The sequence below is a fragment of the Mustela lutreola genome, chromosome 4 (assembly GCF_030435805.1).
Source record: "Mustela lutreola isolate mMusLut2 chromosome 4, mMusLut2.pri, whole genome shotgun sequence".
Taxonomy (NCBI): domain Eukaryota; kingdom Metazoa; phylum Chordata; class Mammalia; order Carnivora; family Mustelidae; genus Mustela; species Mustela lutreola.
Genome location: NC_081293.1, coordinates 139,034,115 through 139,055,683, shown reverse-complemented (window position 1 = coordinate 139,055,683; position 21,569 = coordinate 139,034,115). Strand labels below are relative to the sequence as shown.

The following is a 21,569-nucleotide window of genomic DNA, read 5'->3' as shown; positions in this document are numbered from 1 at the left end:
AAAAAGATTCAAAAATAGCTGGAAAAATATTTTCCATATATTATAGTAGCTTCTATTTCAGATTTTAAAAGATAATCTCTCCACACAAGTTTAAAATTAAAAATTATAACCGTGAAACAAAAACTATATATTAGATTCAGAATATAATTTTTTAAAGAACATTTTCTACCATACTAACATACTACATTTTTTCCTATATCTAAATTTCATTTAAAAACTAGAAACAAATGCCAGGAAGAAAACTATCATAACACCTTCAAAGAAATACTGTGATTTCCATGTAATAGTATTTCTATTTCAGTTATTTAAAAAACACATGTTAAATTAACATAATCCAAAAAATAATACCCATGATACTTTGAGGATTCAATATGTCCTACTTCAACTGAAAAGCCACGAAGTACTACACAAAAACCTTAGAACAGTACAAATGCAAAAGAGCTGATTTTACTTATTTTAATGCAGTTTCAATTAGCTGTTTCAAAAAGGAGACAAAACAAAGCAAAATTACCTTCATGGACTGTAATGCCACAATTGTCACACTGAATTATTTCATCAGCATCCTCGCTATTATCTCCAAGACAAACACAGCAAATCAGAATGTGGTCCATTTTTTGAGAACTCCAGTTTTGACTCTTCTCAAGAATCAGCGAGTCCTAATATTAAAACATATCAGAAATCACATGATTAAATTAAAAAGACAATTTTAATAACTATAATTCTCAAAGTTATTTTATGCATTTCTAAAATTATGCTGCATTCTCCATTGTTTTAGTAATTTAGTTTGAAATTTAATAATTCCAAAACATTTGAAAAGTCTGTCTATTTATCAAATGGCCCTCTAAGCACCCTTTAATTTTTTATTTTCCCTGCAAGTCCCACATTCCCCTCTTTAAAAAATGAAAGAGCAAGCTTGCAACTAACAACTCTTCATCTGCTTTACCATTCTGGATTAAAGTAAGATAAAGTTCCTACACTTTGGAAGCTTATAATCCTGCCTTAAGGGAGACAAGACACACACATATCAAACAGGAAAAAATCAATCCAAGATAACATATAAGCAAATATGTATGGGATGGTATATTTACATACTGGCATAATTACAGACTCTATACTCTTTAACTGCTGAGGAATTCAGAAGTTTTAGAGTCATCAAACTACTGGATGATCGATTCAAGAGAGCCTAGATAGGCATATCTGTATATACAGGCACAGAAAGCCATCTAAAAAAGGATCCAGGTTGTCTAGTTGATAAAGCGTAATGTACTCTATTAAGTTTGTGTCATGAAATAACTAGTATAGGGACGCCTGGGTGGCTCAGTTGGTTAAGCAGCTGCCTTCAGCTCAGGTCATGATCCCAGCGTCCTGGGATCGAGTCCCACATCAGGCTCCTTGATTGGCAGGGATCCTGCTTCTCCCTCTGCCTCTGCCTGCCACTCTGTCTGCCTGTGCTCGCTCTAGCTCCAAATCTTAAAAAAAAAAAAAAAAAAGAAAAGAAAAAAGAAATATCTAGTATAGGGTGCCTGGGTGACTCAGTAGGTTGAGCGTCTGCCTTCAGCTCAGGCCATGATTCCAGGGAGAGCCTCTTTCTCCCTGTGCCTCGCCCTCTCATGAATAAATAAAATCTTAAAAAAAAAATAGTATAAACTGATAATAAGATACTGACTAATAATATAAAAGGAGAAACGAAGATATAATATATAAAGATAAAATTTCAAGAAGGGAAAGAGGTTTGTTTTTTTAATTTAAACTGCATTACAGATTTAAACTTTATATGGTTAACAATGATACTTATCAGCTTGGACACTATACAAGATAGCACTTGAGTCTGTATTTTCATTTAAGAACCTAACCACTTTTTCTTATATTTTTGTATTCTTTTAAACAGACTAGTATCTCTAGGTAACATTTAGAGTCATCATTTCATAGCAATCTATAAATGACATTTGAATGACCCCTGAACATCCCATCAATAACATTTTTTTCAATTCTGTGTTATGCACCTAAACTTGCAGCTGATCTATAAAACAAACAGAAAAAATGCAAATCAGAAAAAAAAGCAAAGTCAAATAGGAGACAGCATCCATGCTCTAGAGAATCCTAATACTTTAAAATTGTATATTTCGGGTTTGTTTTGTTTTGTTTTTGTTTTTTTGCTCCTCTTTGTTATGAAACCATAGTGGTTTGGGGCTTTGGACATGAGTACCAAGAAAGGTAAAAACTTCCTAAGAAGAAAACTCATGTTTTATAGTACTTTGGTACATTGAACAAAACAAAAATCTACCCAAATGTTCACCCTACTGGCTATGCTTCAAATTTAAGAGCATTTGACTTAAAGTCTAATGTTCTGCATTTCATTCTCAGTTCTCATTTAATAACTCCTGAACCTCGAAGCTACAGTTTTCTCATCTGTAAAATGGGATGGCAAAAGTAATACCTACCTGCTGAGATTGTTGTGAAGATTAAGATAATTGTATGGTAAAAATGTTCCTGAGATATACTAGGTACTCAATAATTATGTTCATTTCCATTCCCCTTTCCTAATTCTTGTAGGTGGTTCAAGAAGAATATGAACTGACCATTTATTATACTGAGGAATCTTCCTTGGAATCCCTCCAAAAGTTGTAACCCTCAGTGAGTACTGCTATTTTAAATATCTTCCCATGGCAAGTCCAAAAAGACTTTTTTCCCAAAATACCATATCTAGGTTAAAAATCACAAACTAGAAAATAATCTAGCCAACAACCTGAGATTGATGATTGACAGGCTACTCGTGTAAAATGGGTTCTATCAATGCTTTTCTGGTGGAATTACAACTAATGAGCATTTGAAAAAAGGTTTATCCATGTGGGGAACAAGTAAATTTCTATGGATCAGAAAAACAAGCATTAATAGGTAGCTGTAATTCCATTATTTTCCTGTTCTTCCATTTTCTTCAGAAAAAAATGTCTAGATTGTATATTTATACCAATTTCACTCTACACATACTATCATTTAGAGGCAGAGAAAACAAAATCAATTGGTATTTCTGGGAGACACATCATTTGAGATTCTTACCAGAAATGTAATGCAGAGAGAGAGAAATCAGGGGGAACTAGAGCCCTACCAAATGACTGACAGATAATGCTTCTAGTGGGAAAATCTTGGTAACACATTTTCTTTTTACCAAAGTTTTTACCAAAAAAAATATATATATTATTTGAAAATTTGGTTTTCACATAAAAATAGATATTGGGAAAGTAGGTTTTGGATGGCACAAGAGTATCACTTATGAAAGGACTTTGATATTATATCATAATTTAATGGAATCCATGGCAATTAGAGGAATAAATGGGGCACTATAGTTGTAAGTCAATGACGACTTTCAATGAACTTACTCATTTTTTTTCCCTTGGGATTTAAAATTTACACCTAAAATGATAATATTGTCTAATGCACTCCATGGGTTTAGTGCACATTTATTTACGTATTCTACAAGGATGATTATAAATATTATATAAAACAGGATAAATTCTAAGTTTTATGTATGTTTAATTAAAGGGAACTCCTGAACACTTCGTGCAAAATTAGAATTAAAAGAATCCTTATTGGGGTGCCTGGGTGGCTCAGTGGGTTGAGCCGCTGCCTTCGGCTCAGGTCATGATCTCAGGGTCCTGGGATCGAGCCCTGCATCGAGCTCTCTGCTCAGTAGGGAGCCTGCTTCCTCCTCTCTCTCTGCCTGCTTGTCATCTCTCTCTGTCAAATAAATAAATAAAATCTTTTAAAAAAAATAAAAAAAAATTAAAAGAATCCTTATTGCTCCGAATATGAGAAAAAATTAGTACACCAAAGAGTTTGAGCAACAGGTCTTCCTCTAAGTTTTTTGTTTTTGTTTTTTCCTGTTTTTTTTTTTTAAAGATTTTTACTTATTTATTTGACAGAGATTACAAGTAGGCAGAGAGAGAGGGAGGGGGAAGCAGGCTCCCCACTGAGCAGAGAGCCCGACGTGGGGCTTGGTCCCAGGACCCCGGGATCATGACCCGAGCCGAAGGCAGAGGCATCGGAAGTAATCTTTGCACAGTATTTTGAACTCTTTTTATATATTAAAGCAATTGTTTTAAGGGCACCTGGGTGGCTTAAGCTGGTTAAGCATCTGCCTTCGGCTCAGGTCAATGATGCCAGGATCCTGGGATCAAGTCTCACAATGGGGATCCTACTTGGCAGGAAGTCTGCTTCTCCCTCTACCCCTCCCTGCTGCTTGTGCGCTCGCTCTCTCTCTCTCTCTCTCTCCCCCAATAAATAAATAAAATCTTAAAAAAAAAAAAAAAAACAGTGCAGTTCTGGGGTGCCTAGATGGCTCAGTTGGTTAAGTATCTGCCTTCAGCTCAGGTCAATGATGCCAGGGTCCTGGGATCAAGTCCCACATCGGGGTCCCTGCTTGGCAAGAAATCTGCTCCTCCCTCTATTCCTCTCCGCTGCCTGTGCACGCTCTCTCTCTCTCTCTCTGTCTCTCTCCAATAAATAAATAAAATCTTAAAAAAAAAATGCAGTTCTGGGGTACCTGGGAAGCTTAGTCAGTTAAGCATCTGCCCTTGTCTCAGGTCATGATCCCAGAGTCTTGGGATCTAGCCCTGAATCAGGCTTCCTGCTCAGCAGGGAGTTTGCTTCTCTTTCTCTCTCTCTCTTTCCCTCTGCCCCTCCCCACTGCTCATTCTGTCTCTCTCTAGTAAATAAACAAAATCTTAAAAAAAAAAAAGGTTGTTTTATTTTGAAATGTGTAAAAAGCAAGTGATATTTAATAAGTCAGAAACCACAAACAGAAGTAGCTATTTATAAACTTTGGCAAAAATTTAAATTACCAAAAATTGGATGACAATTGCCATTTCTTCACATCCATTTAACATCTTATAATCCATTTAACACAAAGGAGTCTTTTATGAAAAGAAACCAAAAAACTTCCACCTGAAAATTTCTATTGATATACTCTTCTGTCAAATATTAATCCTCAATCAAAACTCTAGTTTCAAGGTCCTGAAAATGCAAACCATTCTCTGAAAATGCTACACCACCCATCCCCAAAAGATTTACTTCAGAAAACCAAAAAACAATATAACATCAATTAATCTCAAAAGCATCAAGATAAAAGTTTGAAAATGGCATGTAACCATACTTCAAGGTGATTGTTCAGACCTCACTAAATTCAAAAAATGTCATAATTCTATAGGCCAAGGGAAGTCCCCATATGTAGAAAATGTAGGTTTATCAAATGTTCAATTATAGAACAGAAGTTCTCAAGGTGTGGTCTGTGGGACTCTGCTTCATAGGGGAACTGAATTTTTGTGACAACAAATACACTAACAGAAATGACAAGTTAAGGCTATTTTCATAATAATAGTAAGGTTGTTTTTGCCTTTTTCACTCTCTCTCATAGGTGTATGATGTAGTCTTCCAGAACTAGACAACAGGGAATAGGGTCATCAATCTGACCACTGTGTGCTTCTGTATGTTTTAATCTTTAAAATTCCTGAGTTTTAATTTGAAAGTAACAAAAGCTATACCTACATATATACAATTAGGGTTCTCAGTAATTTTTTTTTTTTGAGTGTAAAGTATCCCAAGACAAAAACGTTTAAAAACTACTGCTCTACAGTATTTTCAAGCCCTATAGCATAGGCATGTTAAGTCCATTAAGAATCAATAAAAGGCCCCCAACTCAAAAAAAAAAAATCAAATTCCCTAAAAAACTCTAAAATTATTGAAGTTTCTGTCCAACATCATTTCTCTACAAGAGCACCTGACGTAACAGCCAAGAAAATCTGCTGTTTATAAACTAAATACAATTCAATTACGTATTTCTAAAACCACACTTTCAGCTAGTTCTACTACAAAGCAGTATTTGAAAACATAAAGTAGAGAAAAATAAAATTTCAAATATAATCAAATATATTTGTATTAACTAACAGATAATTGACACTTTGATGCCAAAATATCATTACCTAAAATAACCAGAAAGATTAAGATACAAACAATGGCCATAAGGAACAAGAATTACCTTTAGTTGTCTTTAGAAAATCAAGAGCATATAAAGAGGAAATTTAGAAATATAAGAAAAAATAATAATCTTGATTAATTTTTATTAAAATTTGTTAGCTGATTTGAGTGATAAACAGAAGAACCATCAAAAATTACTAGTGTTGGGACCCTGGGTGGCTCAGTTGGTTAAGCAGCTGCCTTCGGCTCAGGTCATGATCCCAGTGTCCTGGGATCGAGTCCCACATCGGGCTCCTTGCTCGGCAGGGAGCCTGCTTCTCCCTCTGCCTTTGCCTGCCATTCTGTCTGCCTGTGCTCGCTCTCTCCCCCTCTCTCTCTCTGATAAATAAATAAATCTTTAAAAAAAAAAAAATTACTAGTGTTGGGGCGCCTGGGTGGCTCAGTGGGTTAAAGCCTCTGCCTTCGGCTCAGGTCATGATCCCAAGGTCCTGGGATCAAGCCCCACTTCGGGCTCTCTGCTCAGCAGGGAGCCTGCTTCCCCTTCTCTCTGCCTGCCTCTCTGCCTCTGTCTGTCAAATAAATTAAAAAAAAAAAATTACTAGTGTTGGGGAAAAACAGTTACCAAGATTTCAAATAGACTATTATTGAGTTAAATTAACTTCTATCAGTTCTTCTGTATTTCGGCATAGGGTAAAACAAAAGGAAAATTAACAGAAATTAACACAACAGAAATTAGTTTAGCTACTATAAGAATAAAGTTCTTGACAACTTCATCAAGGCACATTTCCAATAAATGCTCTGCAATCACATTCCTTTAGGACTTCTTAATCTAAATATATGAAGTTCCATTGTTTACTAAAGTCTCTCCTGGTAGAAAAAAAAAAAAAACCTAGACAGCACATGTGGCCTTCTAATGCATCATAAAGGACAGTCTATAACCTCCTAAGCAACACTACATATTACAGATTATTAATAAATGGATAAGGTATACATTTTACCTGTCAAATTTCTAAACATCTGCAGGTATTCCCCACACCATCACATAAAATCTAACTCTATCTTTATCATTAGCCAGCCTACTTTTGTGAATGTCAGGCTAATAAAAATAAAAGTAATGCTACTGAAGGTAAACTTATTCAGTAGATATAGACTATTAAATACTATAAAATGAACTGGATACAAGCCTACATCAAACACGAACAACTGAATTTTCCATATTTCTAGTTCCCTAAATTGGCACTGGGAATATGGAAATGTTTGTGCTACAGCATTATAAATACTATATTATATTTCAAATGACAACTTCCCATTACTTAAAGATAAGAATTAGGATAGATAGCACTGGAAGCAGACAACATTCTTCATATTAAAGCGGATAACCTAGAAGTTAACCAATGTTTATAATTAAAATATAACATGTTTCATCACTACTGACATATACGCCCCTCATAGCCTGTTACTTACTATTTTGGCAAGAAAAAAATCACCCAGTTTTTAAATAAAACTTACTTAAAACAGGTAATCACTGCTAGGTAAAACTTGTAAAGTAGAAAAAATGTAAAAGAATAAAGAATAGAAGGAAAATCTTTCTACTAGTTTAACCTTTTTCAATGATATGAGAAAACAAAAAATAAGTGCTTGCTAAAGAACTGAATTTTTGTGACAACAAATACACTAACAGAAATGACAAACTTAATTATTATAGTTCTACATGTTGATGTAACAGGTACATCTACATGTAAGATGACAACTCAATCTTGCTTTTGAAGAAAAACATACACATAAACACACAGACAAAGAGACACAAATGTGTTTGACTGAAGAATCTTGAATGTTGCATCTTGGGCCCAAAGGATAAACCTAACTTTCGGTAGTAGAACTTCAAGTGGAAGAACTGAATCATTACTGTAGTTTTAAGACAGAAATGTTTGCTTTATGATACGAGTGTTTGGTTTTTTTCTTTTTCATTTCTTTGTAGAGAGAACTTATTCACTAAATATATGCAAACATATAGTTCTTATTTACTCCCATACATCTAAAGCAAAGACTTGGTAACTATTCAGATGATGAGTGCTATGACTGGTAAAGGAATTAACCTTAAAATGAATCACTAAAAGTCTGAGGCAATCATTAAGCTGTTTGTTGTCCTGTTCTAAAATATTCTAGGAGTCTAAATTTTCATGTGGATAGGACATAGCTAAGTTGAAATAAAGGTGACCTTTGTTTTCATACTCCAGTCAGCACCATTCAGCAGTCCTATGAAGAATGGAGTCAGAGGACAGGAAAGGGAAAGGAAAACTACCATATCCCTAGTTTATGGATATAAAAATATTTCTCTAACTATAAAGACTGTGAGCTCCTTGAGGCCGGTGATTGTGAGCTCCTTGAGGACGGTGACAAACAGTAGATACTCAATAAAGGCTGGTTGACCAAATGAATAAATGTTACAGTTAGGGTGCTCATTCACTCCCACAGCTGTCTATCAATAGGATTTCAAGGAAGCTACTTAATGTAACGAGTAGAATGGTTTAGAGAAGAATTCCCTTTTCCCCAGACAGACAGAGATCATAAAAATTGGGTTGATCTACCTCATTACTCTTGCTTTGAGATAGTGTCAGGCTATCATTGGTCAGTTCCTCATCATCGGCACTGTTTCTGCTAAGAACTTTACTCTTCTTCTTCTTGCAACCCCCTTCACTGGCAGGGCTGCTATGATCTTCATCATTGCCTTCATCATTCTCATCCTCGTCACTCACACTTCCCTCATCTTCATCATCTTCATTGTCTCCATCACTTCCTTCTTTCTGAGATGCAGATCTCCCCTTTCTCTTTACTACAGTAGGTCGCCAATCATTGTCATCTTCGCTGTCATAGTCATCCATATCATTCAGCTCTTCCATGGAAACAAAATCCAAAAGTGGTCGATTTCGACGAAGGTTCCACTTTTTTGGCTCACTGACTTGCTCCTCTGTAGTGGTTGCTGCAGTGGGGACTGAAGGAGATGTGTTAACAGCAGGACTTGTGGCTGGTGCGGTGGCAGCAGCAGAAGCAGCCACATTATCAGATACTGTTGCTTTTTCTTTATCCTCTCTCTCCTTCTCTTTCTCCTTTTCTTTCTCCTTCTCTTTTTCCTTCTCTTTCTCCTTTTTCTTTCTAGGTCTTTCTCCATTTTCTTCTTCCTCCTTCTTTTCCATTTTAATTAACTGTTTTTCTGATGACAGTATTTCTTCCTCTGCAGAATTTTTAAGTTGTTCCTCTTTTACTTTAATATCTTCATTCAGTTCTTCTTCTAAAATATTTTCTTCAGAATCACTACAGGAACCTTCTCCACTGTCCTTTGAAGGATCTTCACTTCCATTACCACTTCCTTCAGAATCTGTTGAAAATATGAGAAAAAAAAACCACACATATGTATATACATACACACACACACACACAACGCTGACACAAATGAAACCACCAAAATTTGTGAGTAACTTGCAAAACAATATAAACAAATTTAAGTCAAAGAATGATAGACATTCCCAACCTGATTAAATAATAAATCAATGAAGTTGGTATAATGGTTCTAATTCAATATAGCACTAATGAAGATGAATATATGTAACTCTAAATTAAAATGTTTTTTAAAAAGGAACACTATTTTGTGTTATATAGCTCATGCTATACGTGGTACCCTAGAAGCATTTTTTTTTCCTACAGGTAAAGGTGCTTCTTTTTAAACTGGGCACTTGATTTTAACTTAATGATATAATACAGACCAAATTCTTCTTCTCTTCCATCTTCATCTCATAAACTGTAAGAACTTACAAGCGTTGAGTCACATTGAGAACAAGAAAAACCTGGCCCAAAAAACTTGGGTCTCATTTATTTTATTCCTTACCCAGCAAAAATGAACACAGCTATTTATGACAGGCAACACCCCTAACATACTAATCAATTTTAGGAGTATCAAGTACACAGGTGAAAGGAGACAATAGCATGGCATAGTAAATGGAAGTTCCAACAGCAGTTATCAATTTTCCTGCTGATTAGTATACTATTCATACCAATAAGAGCCACTTAAACTTTAAAAAAGCCCCCTAGAATGAAAGAAATGAGTAATTTTTTAAAAAAACAAATCCATCTTGAAAGAAGCAACCATGGTAGTCATTAAAAAGATTGGCTTAGACTATTAAAGAGTTCATTCAGGACTACAAGCTTTCTAGCAAGTTTCTTCCATCCCTGCCTAGGGCAGCCCAGGCCATCTTGGCCTAACACTACTCAATAAATAACCTCCTGATTCTCTTTATACCTAATTGAATAAATAAAAATCTAAAATTTGAAATAACGAGAAGAAAAAAAAAGGAAGGGAAGCTGAAAGAAGTAAGAAACAAGTGGTCATTTTCAGGTCATGGCCAACAACTATAGTAAAATCTTTAAGGTGATACATTCTTTGAGCCTATAACTAAGAAAAGGATAATAATAAAATGGTGAAAAAAAGTCTATGCTTCCACACCATTTTAAGTTCTGTTAACTCAACCAGGCTTAGCTATTATAATTAAATGGACATTAAAAGTAAAGAAAGTTAAAAAAAAAAAAAGTGAAGAAAATTGTAATTAGGTATCTAAAATATCCTAGAAATCCTTTACAAAAGGCTTAAAAAAAAAATCCTGCAAGTTAAATCAATTAAAAATATAGTAATGTACAATAGATACTGACTGGCCCTACAAAATATTTGTCAATCTCAAGATTAACACACAGGGATCCACAGCTTATTATAACTGTTGTGAAAAAACACTCATCCTAAACAATCTTACATAGGACACAGGAGCAATATCATTTAGGTCAACAATCCCTTATTTGGAACTTATGGAGTCAGATAGCTTTCAGAATTTTGATTTTTTTTTTTTTTTCCCAGATTTTGGAAGGGTAGCATGGTGTATACACAACACCTTACACTAAAATCTCCAATGAGTCTATGGCACTATCCTATAATCAAATACATTTCCGCAGTGAAAAGTATAAATATTTACAAATGTGATAAGGAAACATTACAAATAAACTATCATTTCTAGTTAGGTTTTACCAAAAACAAGTTTGTATCAAATTTAGGAAACACCTTTAGATTTGAGCTTCCTGATTTTCAAAGAGTGTAAATCCAGTATCACCCACAACTAGGTAACTTCTTTTCAGTCCAACAGTTATATAAATCATTAAGAAAATTATGATTTTTTTAATATCACTCATAATTAAACCCAACCTACCAAAAAAAAACAACACCTACTTCTGGAAAAAATAAAAATAATAATGATTTCTAGATTTTTTTTAGATAAGAATCTAATAAATAATAAGCAGAGTTGACCAAATACTTCTAAGGCAAAAAGAGTCTCTGTGCATAGTGACTAAAGAAAACTGGAACATCTTGCAAATGATGCCATAATTAAGAGAGATGGCCATAATTAAGAGAGATACTCCTTAAAGTACCTTAAAAAGGGCGCCTGGGTGGCTCAGTTGGTTAAGTATCTGCCTTCAGTCCAGGTCATGATCCCTGGGTCCTGGGATAGAGCCCCACATCAGGCTCTCCCCTCAGCAGGGAGTCTGTTTCTCCTTCTGCCTCTCACTCTGTTCATGCTCTCTCCTTCTCTCTCTCTCAAATAAATAAATAAAATCTTTTAAAAAATTAAAATAAATAATAAATTAAAATAAATAAAATCTTAAAAAAATTAAAAGTACCTAAAAATTACTAATAAAAACTTAGTAGATATAAAAGTTAGATTAACTGGGGCACAAATGTAGGTACCTAATCAAAACTGAGACAAATCCAACTTTGTGATTACTTGGTAAAGTTTGCAAAATGTTAAGAATTTTTATGATTTTTGTCTTGGTGGTTGTTGCCAATGCCAATCATTTCTAAATGCATGGGGGTGGGGGCGACTGGGTGGCTCAGTCAGTTAAGCAACTGACTGGTGGTTTAGGCTCAGGTCCTGATATCATGGGTCATGGGGTTAAGACCCATGTGGGGCTCTGCACTCAGTGGGGAACCTGCTCAAGATTCTCTCTCACTCTCCCCCGCCCCTGACTCACACGCAAGTGTTCTCACACTCCCTCAAAGAAAATAAACAAATCTTTTAAAAAAAAAAAAAAAAAAAAAAGTATGGCAAAATTGGTACTCCTTGATTGTTTTTGTTTTGTAATCACCTCAATAGAAATAAATTTGAAAAGAAAAAAGATTTAAATGTTTTACATCTATTAACATATTATTAGATAAATCTGAAATCTTCCCACAAATCCAAATCCTAATAGCTTACCAAACCCTTCATTCTCCAAATATAACATATTATCCATACTCCAACTGCAGGCATCAGAAATATATCAAATTTTATGGCTTTGATTTCTGAAAAATAACTTCCTCATCTGATTAGTCATCACTTCTTTTTGATACATATGCACTTGAGGGATGGAGATAAACAATATTTAGTTACAAGCATAGCTTGACAAAAACGACGATGAAAAAAATCAGTCTTTGGCTGTCTATAATTCTATTCTTATAGGCTGCAAATAAAAATGTCTTATTATTACAAATTCAAACAATGACTCTGTGTCAAGTTCCAAATCCATCACTCTTATATCTTTTTTTTTTTTTTCAAGTTAATAGACTAGAGAAATAAGTCAGATACTTCAAATAAGTCAGTTGCTTCTTAGCATTAGAAGAGAAGTAATTCTGGGATGACTGGGTGGCTCAGCGGGTTAAGCAACTACCTTTGGCTCACCTCATGATCTCGGCGTCCTGAGATTGAGTCCAGCATCAGGCTCCCTGCTCACCAAGGAGTCTGCTTCTCCCTCTCCCTTCTTCCCCTTCCCCCTGCTTGTGTTTGCAAGCTCTCGATCGCTCTCTAATAAATAAAATCTTAAAAAAAAAAAAAAAAAAGTAAGGCCACCTGGGTGGCTCTGTCATTGGTCATCTGCCTTTGGCTCAGTTCATGATCCCAGCATCCTGGAATGAAGCCCCACATCAGGCTCCCTGCTTGGTGGGAAGCCTGCTTCTCCATCCCCCATTTCTCCTGCTTGTATTCGCTCTCTCGCTGTCTTTCTCTCTGTCAAATAAATAAATAAAATCTTAAAAAAAAAAAAAAAAAAAAGTAATTCTAACTCTACAATAAAAATCGTTCCTTAAAAAAAAAAATCTTTAAGGGACGCCTGGGTGGCTCAGTTGGTTAAGCAGCTGCCTTCGGCTCAGGTCATGATCCCAGCGTCCTGGGATCGAGTCCCACATCGGGCTCCTTGCTCCGCAGGGAGCCTGCTTCTCCCTCTGCCTCTGCCTTCCACTCTGTCTGCCTGTGCTCGCTCTCACTCTCTCTCTCTGACAAATAAATAAATAAAATCTTTAAAAAAAAAAATCTTTAAAATTGAAATAGTTAAATAAAAGGTACCTTTCTCAAATATAAATATATAAAAATCTCTCTAAGTAATAGCTATTTCAACTAATAGAAGTTAAAAAATTTTTTACAGATACACAATTAAAAGAACAATCTTCAAGAATTCCTTTACAATATTCAATGCTTAAGTTCTCCCCATGATAAATATTAAACAACAAAATTATATTTAATTCAGTTTTATTTTAGCTTTGCAACATAAAGAATGACCTTTGTTCATTAACCTTAATTAACTATTTTGTTCCCTAATCTACTGTAATAGTAATTAGTGTTTATAAATATACAGAATATGTAATAGACAGATTACCAGTCTACTGGTCATTCAGTTATCACCTTGGGGCTATTTTTTACTAATCCTGTATTTTCTCTTTTTAAAAAAGCCAATCAGGGGTGCCTGGATGGCTCAGCAGGTTAAAGCCTCTGCCTTCGGCCCAGGTCATGATCCCAGGGTCCTGGGATTGAGCCCCGCATCGGGCCCTCTGCTCAGTGCAGAGCCTGCTTCTCTCTCTCTCTCTCTGCCTGCCTCGCTGCCTACTTGAGTTCTCTGTCAAATAAATAAATAAAATCTTTAAAAATAAAAATAAAAATAAAAAAGCCAATCAATCAACACAACTCATCCTCTACTCATTATCTCTAGTTCCAGCTGTGTCATTTATCATTTTCTGAATAAATCTGGACCAGTGGTTCTCAAGTAAGAACAATTTGGAATACTGTCTCAAAGAGAACATTGGCAATGTTTAGACAATGAATGATTGCCATGAAGGTGGGGGTGGGGGCAGGAAGGGACGATGCTACTGGCAGTTAGTAAGTAGAAAACAGATGCTGCTAAACATTCTACAGTAAACAGGAAAAGCCTCTTACAAAGAATTATACAACAACAAATGCCAACACTGCCGAGATTGGGAAACCCTGGTCTAGCAATTAAAGGCCTTAATTTGACCTTATTATACTTGCCCAGGTGCATCTCTTATTCTTTTACTCAATCCTGATTCCCAAATATAAATGATATTTTCCAGCCTCCACACTTCTAACACTTAATAGTTTCCCTCATCTATACTGCCTCTCTCTCAGTTCCTAGTTCAACTCTTATCTCCTCAGTGAATTGTTCTAGAAAAATCTAGTCTACAGTAGTCCTATCTCCTTGACTTGAACGACAAAAAAGAATCAATCATGCTTTGTGTTATCTGTTATTTTACTTACTTAGTTATTCTAATATTATCACATTTCTTTGTGAATTCACCATAATATTCAGCAAAATGCTCCTAAACAAAACTACACATCATTAATGATCATTATCTTGATCCACTTAGCCAAAATTAGATTAAGTACAAAATGCCACCAAAGCAAAGTCTCAGCCAGACTCTTCCAGCTAATTTTCTGGCAATTTGGCCTAATTAAATTAACTACGGATCAAGATCTAAAGTTAATCACCTTACTCCAGCAAGCAGGTTAGAGGGGACACAACACTGCTATTTTGTCTTAGTTAACAAAAGTTATATATGCACTCATCTTCAAAGACATTCCACTTATATATCTACCTTTTATATCTGTGTGTGTGTATGTGTGTGTGTATTCCACTTATATATATCAGATAACTAGATAATTTATCTTAACCCCAATTACAGGACCAAGTCTCAAATATAACCACTTTAACTAGCCTGAATGATGAAACTGCCAATAATCTGAAATTTGTAATTTCATATGGTCCAACATTTCCATATATTGTTCTTCTGGTGACTATCACCATAATTCTAATATGATTATACTCTGCCCTCAATCAGAACTGAGAAATTGAGGGGCACCTGGGTGGCTTAGTTGGTTAAGTCTCTGTCCTCAGCTCAGGTCATGATCCCATGATCCTGGGATTAAGCCCCACCAGCTCCATGCTCAGCAAGGAGCTTGCTTCTCTTTCTCCCTCTGCCCCTCTCCCTGCTTGTTCTCACTCTCTCAAATGAATAAATAAAAATCTTAAAAAAAAAAAAGAGGGGCACCTGGGTGGGTCAGTGGGTTAAGCCTCTGCCTTTAGCTCAGATCATGATCCTGGGGTCCTGGGATCAAGCCCCACATCAAGCTCTTTGCTCAGCGGGGAGCCTGCTTCTCCACCTCCCTCTGCCTGCCTCTCTGCCTACTTGTGATCTCTGTCCGTCAAATAAATAAATAATTAAAAAAAAGAAAAATCTAACTAATTTCACATTAAAGATGAAATGAGAGATGATCTATTTTCAGTCTGTACTCTTCTAAAGTCAGAGGCTTATACTTATTAACCATCAATAATCAATCACTTGACAATCTTATCGGCAGGTCATTTTTTGAGCAATATTTACGTTTTCCTATTTTATTATCCAAGAAACACATGAATAATATTATGTTTATCTGCAAGGTGCTGAATATAATATTTCAGAATTGTCTATATTCTTAATGCCGAACAGAAATAGGAAATTTTATAGTCAGAATTTCTGATTTCAAAAAGGAAAAGAAATTGATGCACAGAATCCTGTTAACAAAAATTAAGGCCAATCAATCTAATCATTTTAACGTTAAGCTCTAAGGGAGTCAGTAGTTCATTCAACAAGTCATTTCTACACATTGTTTTGGAAAGAAGCTTTGGACAGATAGATGATTGGCTACTAATTCTCCACCTCCAGTTTAATCTATTCCTATGTAAGGGCTGGGATTCCACAATTCTTACATGACTGAAAACCAGTGATAAGTCTAATATTTTATTTCCTCTAAGAGTCCAACTACCTCAGGCTAAAGAACGGATTCAAACAAGAAACACTGGTAATCTATAGTAAGCCACCATGTTAGTTATGCGGGACACCGATGCACCTTAACCTAGAATGGAAAATAGGATTCAATTTCTACTATTAACTATTTTAAACAAAATAATTTACTACTATAATCTCCTTTGCAGTAACATAATGAGAACTACACAGTAACCAAGGAAGTAAATTACAAATAGAGCAGACTAGATATGATAACAAGAGGGAATAGAAAGTACTTTTTTAGCACTATAAAAAGATATTTTAAAAAATTATCAGCCTAACAAAACTCATCCTCCCACTTTTCACACATAATTGATAATTCCCATCAACTCTGATTAAGATTTAACAAGGTCAGGAATCTTCACTTAGCTTGAAACCAAAAGTTATCTTGAAAAACAGTTTGTATCATTAGATTGTTTTAACCTTTGTAAGGAAACAGGATACCTGTGCATAACTATAATTCAATAAACAAAAAGAAAAAAATCTACAAAGTCACGATTTATTGTCACAGAAACAATTATGGAATACCTAAAGATTAAGCTTTGGAGTTTTTTCATAATGGTATTCAAGTAAGTCATAACCTCTGAAACCCAATAACTATTGTCACAGTTAACAAGCTCTACCGAAACTACATTCTAACCAAAAATATCATCTACCAAGATTCTCAACAAGAGAACTTAAAGAATTTTGGCTCCTCTCCCTTCCCTTTCTTTCCTTCTTTGGAAGTACCAAACATCAGTGAATTGACTAAGCCGGAGAGAAATTGGCTAAGAAGCAAAGGTTAAAAACCAATTAATCAAGATAAACTTAACTTTTGATTGTTGGGAGTGACCTCAATTAGCCACAATATCCAAGTAGTTTCAGTTTAAGATTACATCTAATTATTTTTAGGATCTAAGGAGCAAAAAGACTTAAATTTTGGCATCAAAGACATGGATTACATCCATTATGGCGTAAGTGACCTCAAGCAAGTTCTTTAAACTCAAGTCCCCTGTTATCTGTAAAATAATATCTCCTTCACTACGCTATTATAAAAGTTAAATGAGATTACAATAATAAAAAGTTCTCAGTAAATCAACATGCAAATTCTACTTGTTGGTGCTATTTAGAGTAATAATGGAAACATAACACAACCTAATTTCATCTCTTACCATCCCCAGCAGAAGAAAGGAAGGAAGGAAGAAATAAAGAAAGAAAGAAAGAGCGAGCAACGGAAAGGAGAGAGAGATGACTAAGCACAGAAACTCTCTGGGAGAATACTTTAAAATTATTAAAGGGATGAAACTGAAAAGTCTTTAATTTCTTACTTTACTTAAACTTCCATCAGAAGGGGCAAAATTATAAGTAATTTTTATTGTGCATGTATGTATTAGTATTTCTCACATAAAATATTTAAACAATTTATATGCATTTCTCAGATTCTCACGATTAAAACTCTACACATATATCTATACATGTGAAGTACAATAAACAGAAGATACCATGGAAAACCGTATTTTTCTATGTTTTCCAATCTCGTACAATGTGAACATAGGGCCTTTTTTAAAAAGTTTGTTTTTAAAATCACAAAACATAATGAGTAAGCACATATCTTTGTACTTAGGAGATTTTTGAAGAGCCCAATCCACAAGGTCCAACACCTACCACAAAGCACAACTTTTTACTCTGGTCAACTTTATTCTGATAAGGGAGCGAATAGACAAAAAGCAAAACTCCCCTCAGAGGGTGCCAAGTGATCTGAATAGAGAAGAACCCTGCTTATGGGCTGTTCATGGCTCACATTACTCTCAGGATATTATCTGACTTCCGGATACTTCTATATTTTTTTCCTCTATCCATAAAATAAGCATAAATTATTTTTGAGTAAAGAACAGAGAAAATTCCGCTATCTATAAGTTCTTTTCTATCTGTTAGTATCTGAGTATCAATATAAACAGAAGCAATGATAGGGATCTAGTGAAAGGATCTTAGGGAAATGTGAGAAAATAAATGAAGTTTATGTGCTTTAACTTTAAATTGGCATTTTAATCAAAACCGATTTTTTAAGAGGGTCTGAAAATAAGCCCAACTTTCAGAAAGCTGGGAAAAGGGAAGAAAATGAAACATTTACCTGAGGCATCTCCAACTTTAAAATCACTGTCATCTGAACTATCATAATCGAGAGCTTCTAGCAGAGAAGCTGCCAAAGGCTTCACCTGCCTCCTCTTGGAGCTGCGATCCACTGTTAAGAGAAAAACATTACATCGTCATTAATAATCACGCCAAGCACAGAAGACAGCGGTGATGCTAAGGGAAGATACAGATGACCTCGAGCAGGGAATCTTTGTCTACTTCAGTTCTCAGCAAAAAAAGTGTCGGAAGCTTGCTTGGGGTGGGCACACGGTCTGGGGAGGGCGGGCCAGCAGCACAGGCTCCAGGCTGGGGAGAAGCCAAGGGGAACCCCGGCCAGCCAAAATCAAAGCTGACCCCCGTAACAACATCCTCTTATTTTTCAGCGACTCGCTCAAAATCCCTCACTTAGACACGGAGACAGTCAGCAGAAAGAAAACGCGAAGCCCAGGTAGTGAAAAAAGCCTTGTTCATTCCCGCAGATGTGGAAGGGAAGCGCCCACGAAAGGTCCAGCTTCCAGCGGAAACCTGCCGCCCCCACCCTGCGCCCACCGGCCCTGACTTCTAGAAGGGCTGAAATGCACCTTTCTCCCGGCAGAGGCCTCTGACACACTTACTAAGGAATCCGTGAGGTGGTCGTTTGGAGGAGACCTAGGGAGAGGCTGCGAGAGCCTAGGCAGCGCTGAGGTCTGGACTGATACCGCGGGAACAAATCCGAAAGATGCTACTTAAAATCGGCGGCAGCGCCGCCGACCGGACCCGGGCGCCTCAAGAACAGCCCCTCCCGCCCCCCACCCCGCCCCCTAGTCCTCGCCGAACCGGCCCCGGCTGCTCGCGCCCCTTCCCACGGCGCTCCCCTGCCGGAGGCTCCCTTAGGCCCCGGCAGCTCTGGGGGAGTTAATTTCCTCCGTTAAAACTGTTAGAAAAAAATAAAAGAAAGAAAAACTTTATTAGCCTGCACCAGAAGAAACAAAAGACCCAGAAATGAATTTGCACAGTCCGAGGTCGATTGCCTGAGACAATAGAGAAAGCAACGACCCGGATACAGCTCGGAAGAGAAGGAAGTGAAAACCCAAGGCAAAGCGCAGCCCTAAGAGCAGCAAGAGGCTTGAGCGCGTGCGCCGGACTTGCAGCGGCTCTCCGTCTCTCCTGTTGGAGGAGCCGAACAGATCCGAGTGAGAACCGATTGGGAGCCGAGCGGAGCCGAGTAGTGACGAGCAGGAGCAGAGGGCCCTCCAGGACCCGGAGCGACTCTTCCCACAAATCACTGAGGCTCCACCCCCGCCCCCCCCCCCCCCGCCCAAATCTGTGGGACGCCAACGTTTGTTACTGGTGTTGGTTTCTTAAGGAGTTGCTCAGAGTACATTTTACAGAAAGAGCCGTTTCTAGCTTAAGTTACTAGCACAAACATTAGTAATACCAACAGCAACATTCTACCTGCTGCCTCTATAAATTGCAACCCTTTAAATATTTTGGAACGTCGAATATTTTATTTCCTGAAAGAGGGAAAGATGAGAATCGCATTAGACTTCGCTAATTTGAAAATAAAACTGCGACGAGAGGGGGGAAAACCATTAATTTAGTTATATTAATTAACTGTTATTACAACGAGTGTATTGCGGACAGTCATTTTCACATTAAAAAAAAGTATTTAATTTTACTGAAAATACATCTAGGGGGAAAAAATCCATTTCACAAGTATATCGTGTGTTACGTCAGGATGTGTGTGCACGTAGATGTGAAATAATGCCTTACATTCACTTAGGGAATTTTTTTTTCATGATGGAATTTTATTTTCCCTTCAAAAGTTGGCAGATTAAGTGATCTATTGTCAATGACCTTTATAAATGAAAAATATTAGAACAACTTTGGAATCTTTTAATCCAGAAAAATGGCAAACAGACCTTATGACAACTGAGGCATTCAAAAGGGAATTTATTTTTTAAGGTGAATTTTTAAATCCGTAAAAATTCGGGTCAATATATACAACTGGATATGGCAGCCCTTCAACAGTTTCAAACGCCACATTTATTTATATACAGGATAAATGCTTTTTAAACAATATTAAAATGTTAGAATCTGACTAGCATTAGTACTTGACAAAAGTTTACATATAGATAGAGAAAGGATTTGGATGAAGTTTACTCAGTTCACTAGTTTATTACACATAAAAGCATGGAGTGGTAGTGTTTGTAACGTGGGAAAATAAATTTGTGGGAATCAAATCATATAATGCAATAGTGGAGCTTACTCTTTAAAGAAACATGTTGAATTATTTTGTGAACTGGAATTGAATTTTATAATATTAAATTTGACAAAAAATAGCAAATATTTACACAAAGTAGTATAATTTATGGAATAATTTATACAGAGGGTGGAAGGACTGTAAGATAGTTGTCTTTTCCATTCCAGAACTTAAGTTACAGGTAAGGATAAAAATGGGTCAGACAATTGCTGTATATTGTGAGACAGGCTACCAGAGTTAAGAACACACATGCTAAGAAGAGAGAAGGCATTCAGGGAAGGCTTCCTGGAGAAAGTGATAGAACCAGACATAGTCTGAACTTACCTGAAAAAAGGAGAAAGGAGAAAAAGAGACAGAAGTGTTCCGGACCAAGAAAGGGTCATGTACAAATGCTCAGGGCTAGGGTTACCTAGTTAGATTCCCCAAAAGCTGGACTACTTCTAATGTCCCAGGACATTCGACCATAACAGTAGTTGTATAAATTATATCGCAACCTCATCTTTCTGTTTCCCTTATCCCTGCCAAAAATGCAAACTCCTCCAATCTCTAAGAATCTCTAGTCCCTCATCCACTGCTGTGTGCCCCTCAAACCTTTCCACAGTGCTATAGAAACTTACATTCCTGAAATTTAAAACTTACTTAGTAAACCCTCTTCCTTTCTGTGTCCTTGTCTAAAATGGAAAGTTACCCTGCAGCCCTCTCAATTGGAGGTCACTCAGCCTCCCACACCTCATTTTCTCAAGATCCAGAGGTGGCATCTAATCCTTAATACTCCCCACTGGCCTTCAGACTTGTTATTCCTCCAGTTAAAAGCCTAGAAAATTAATTATTTGGCCAGCTTCACTTTGGGAACTTAATTTCCATTCTTTTTCAAACATTAACCATACTAAGGATTGTTTTACATCTGAGGTTAGAGAACCAAACATTCCACTCTCCTCCTAGATTCATTGGGAGGAATTATGCTGAATTATCTAAAAGGAAAAAGTCACTCCAAAAGCTAGCATTTAAGTTTCTATAAGAAAAATTTCTAGGAATAGATTATCTTTTTTTTCCCCAGAGATTTTA

The 21,569-nt window shown here is 36.3% G+C and overlaps 1 protein-coding gene across 10 annotated transcripts in view; it reads right to left on the bottom strand.

The window, feature by feature from the left end:
• PHF14 (PHD finger protein 14) overlaps positions 1-19,384 on the bottom strand; it is a 208,393-nt gene extending 189,009 nt beyond the window's left edge. For 4 of the 10 annotated variants that reach the window (XM_059171238.1, XM_059171237.1, XM_059171241.1 and 1 more), the window contains exons 1-4: positions 18,877-19,378; positions 18,261-18,371; positions 8,559-9,346; positions 512-656 (exon numbers count right to left, since the gene is read on the bottom strand). In XM_059171238.1, the coding sequence (XP_059027221.1) occupies positions 512-656; positions 8,559-9,346; positions 18,261-18,371; position 18,877 (1,045 nt within the window). In that variant the 5' untranslated portion in view covers positions 18,878-19,378. Of the gene's footprint in view, positions 1-511; positions 657-8,558; positions 9,347-18,260; positions 18,372-18,876 lie in introns of all 10 variants that reach the window. The other 6 variants (XM_059171235.1, XM_059171236.1, XR_009352854.1 and 3 more) reach the window with 5 other exon arrangements.
• Between the last annotated feature and the right edge of the window lie 2,185 nt (positions 19,385-21,569).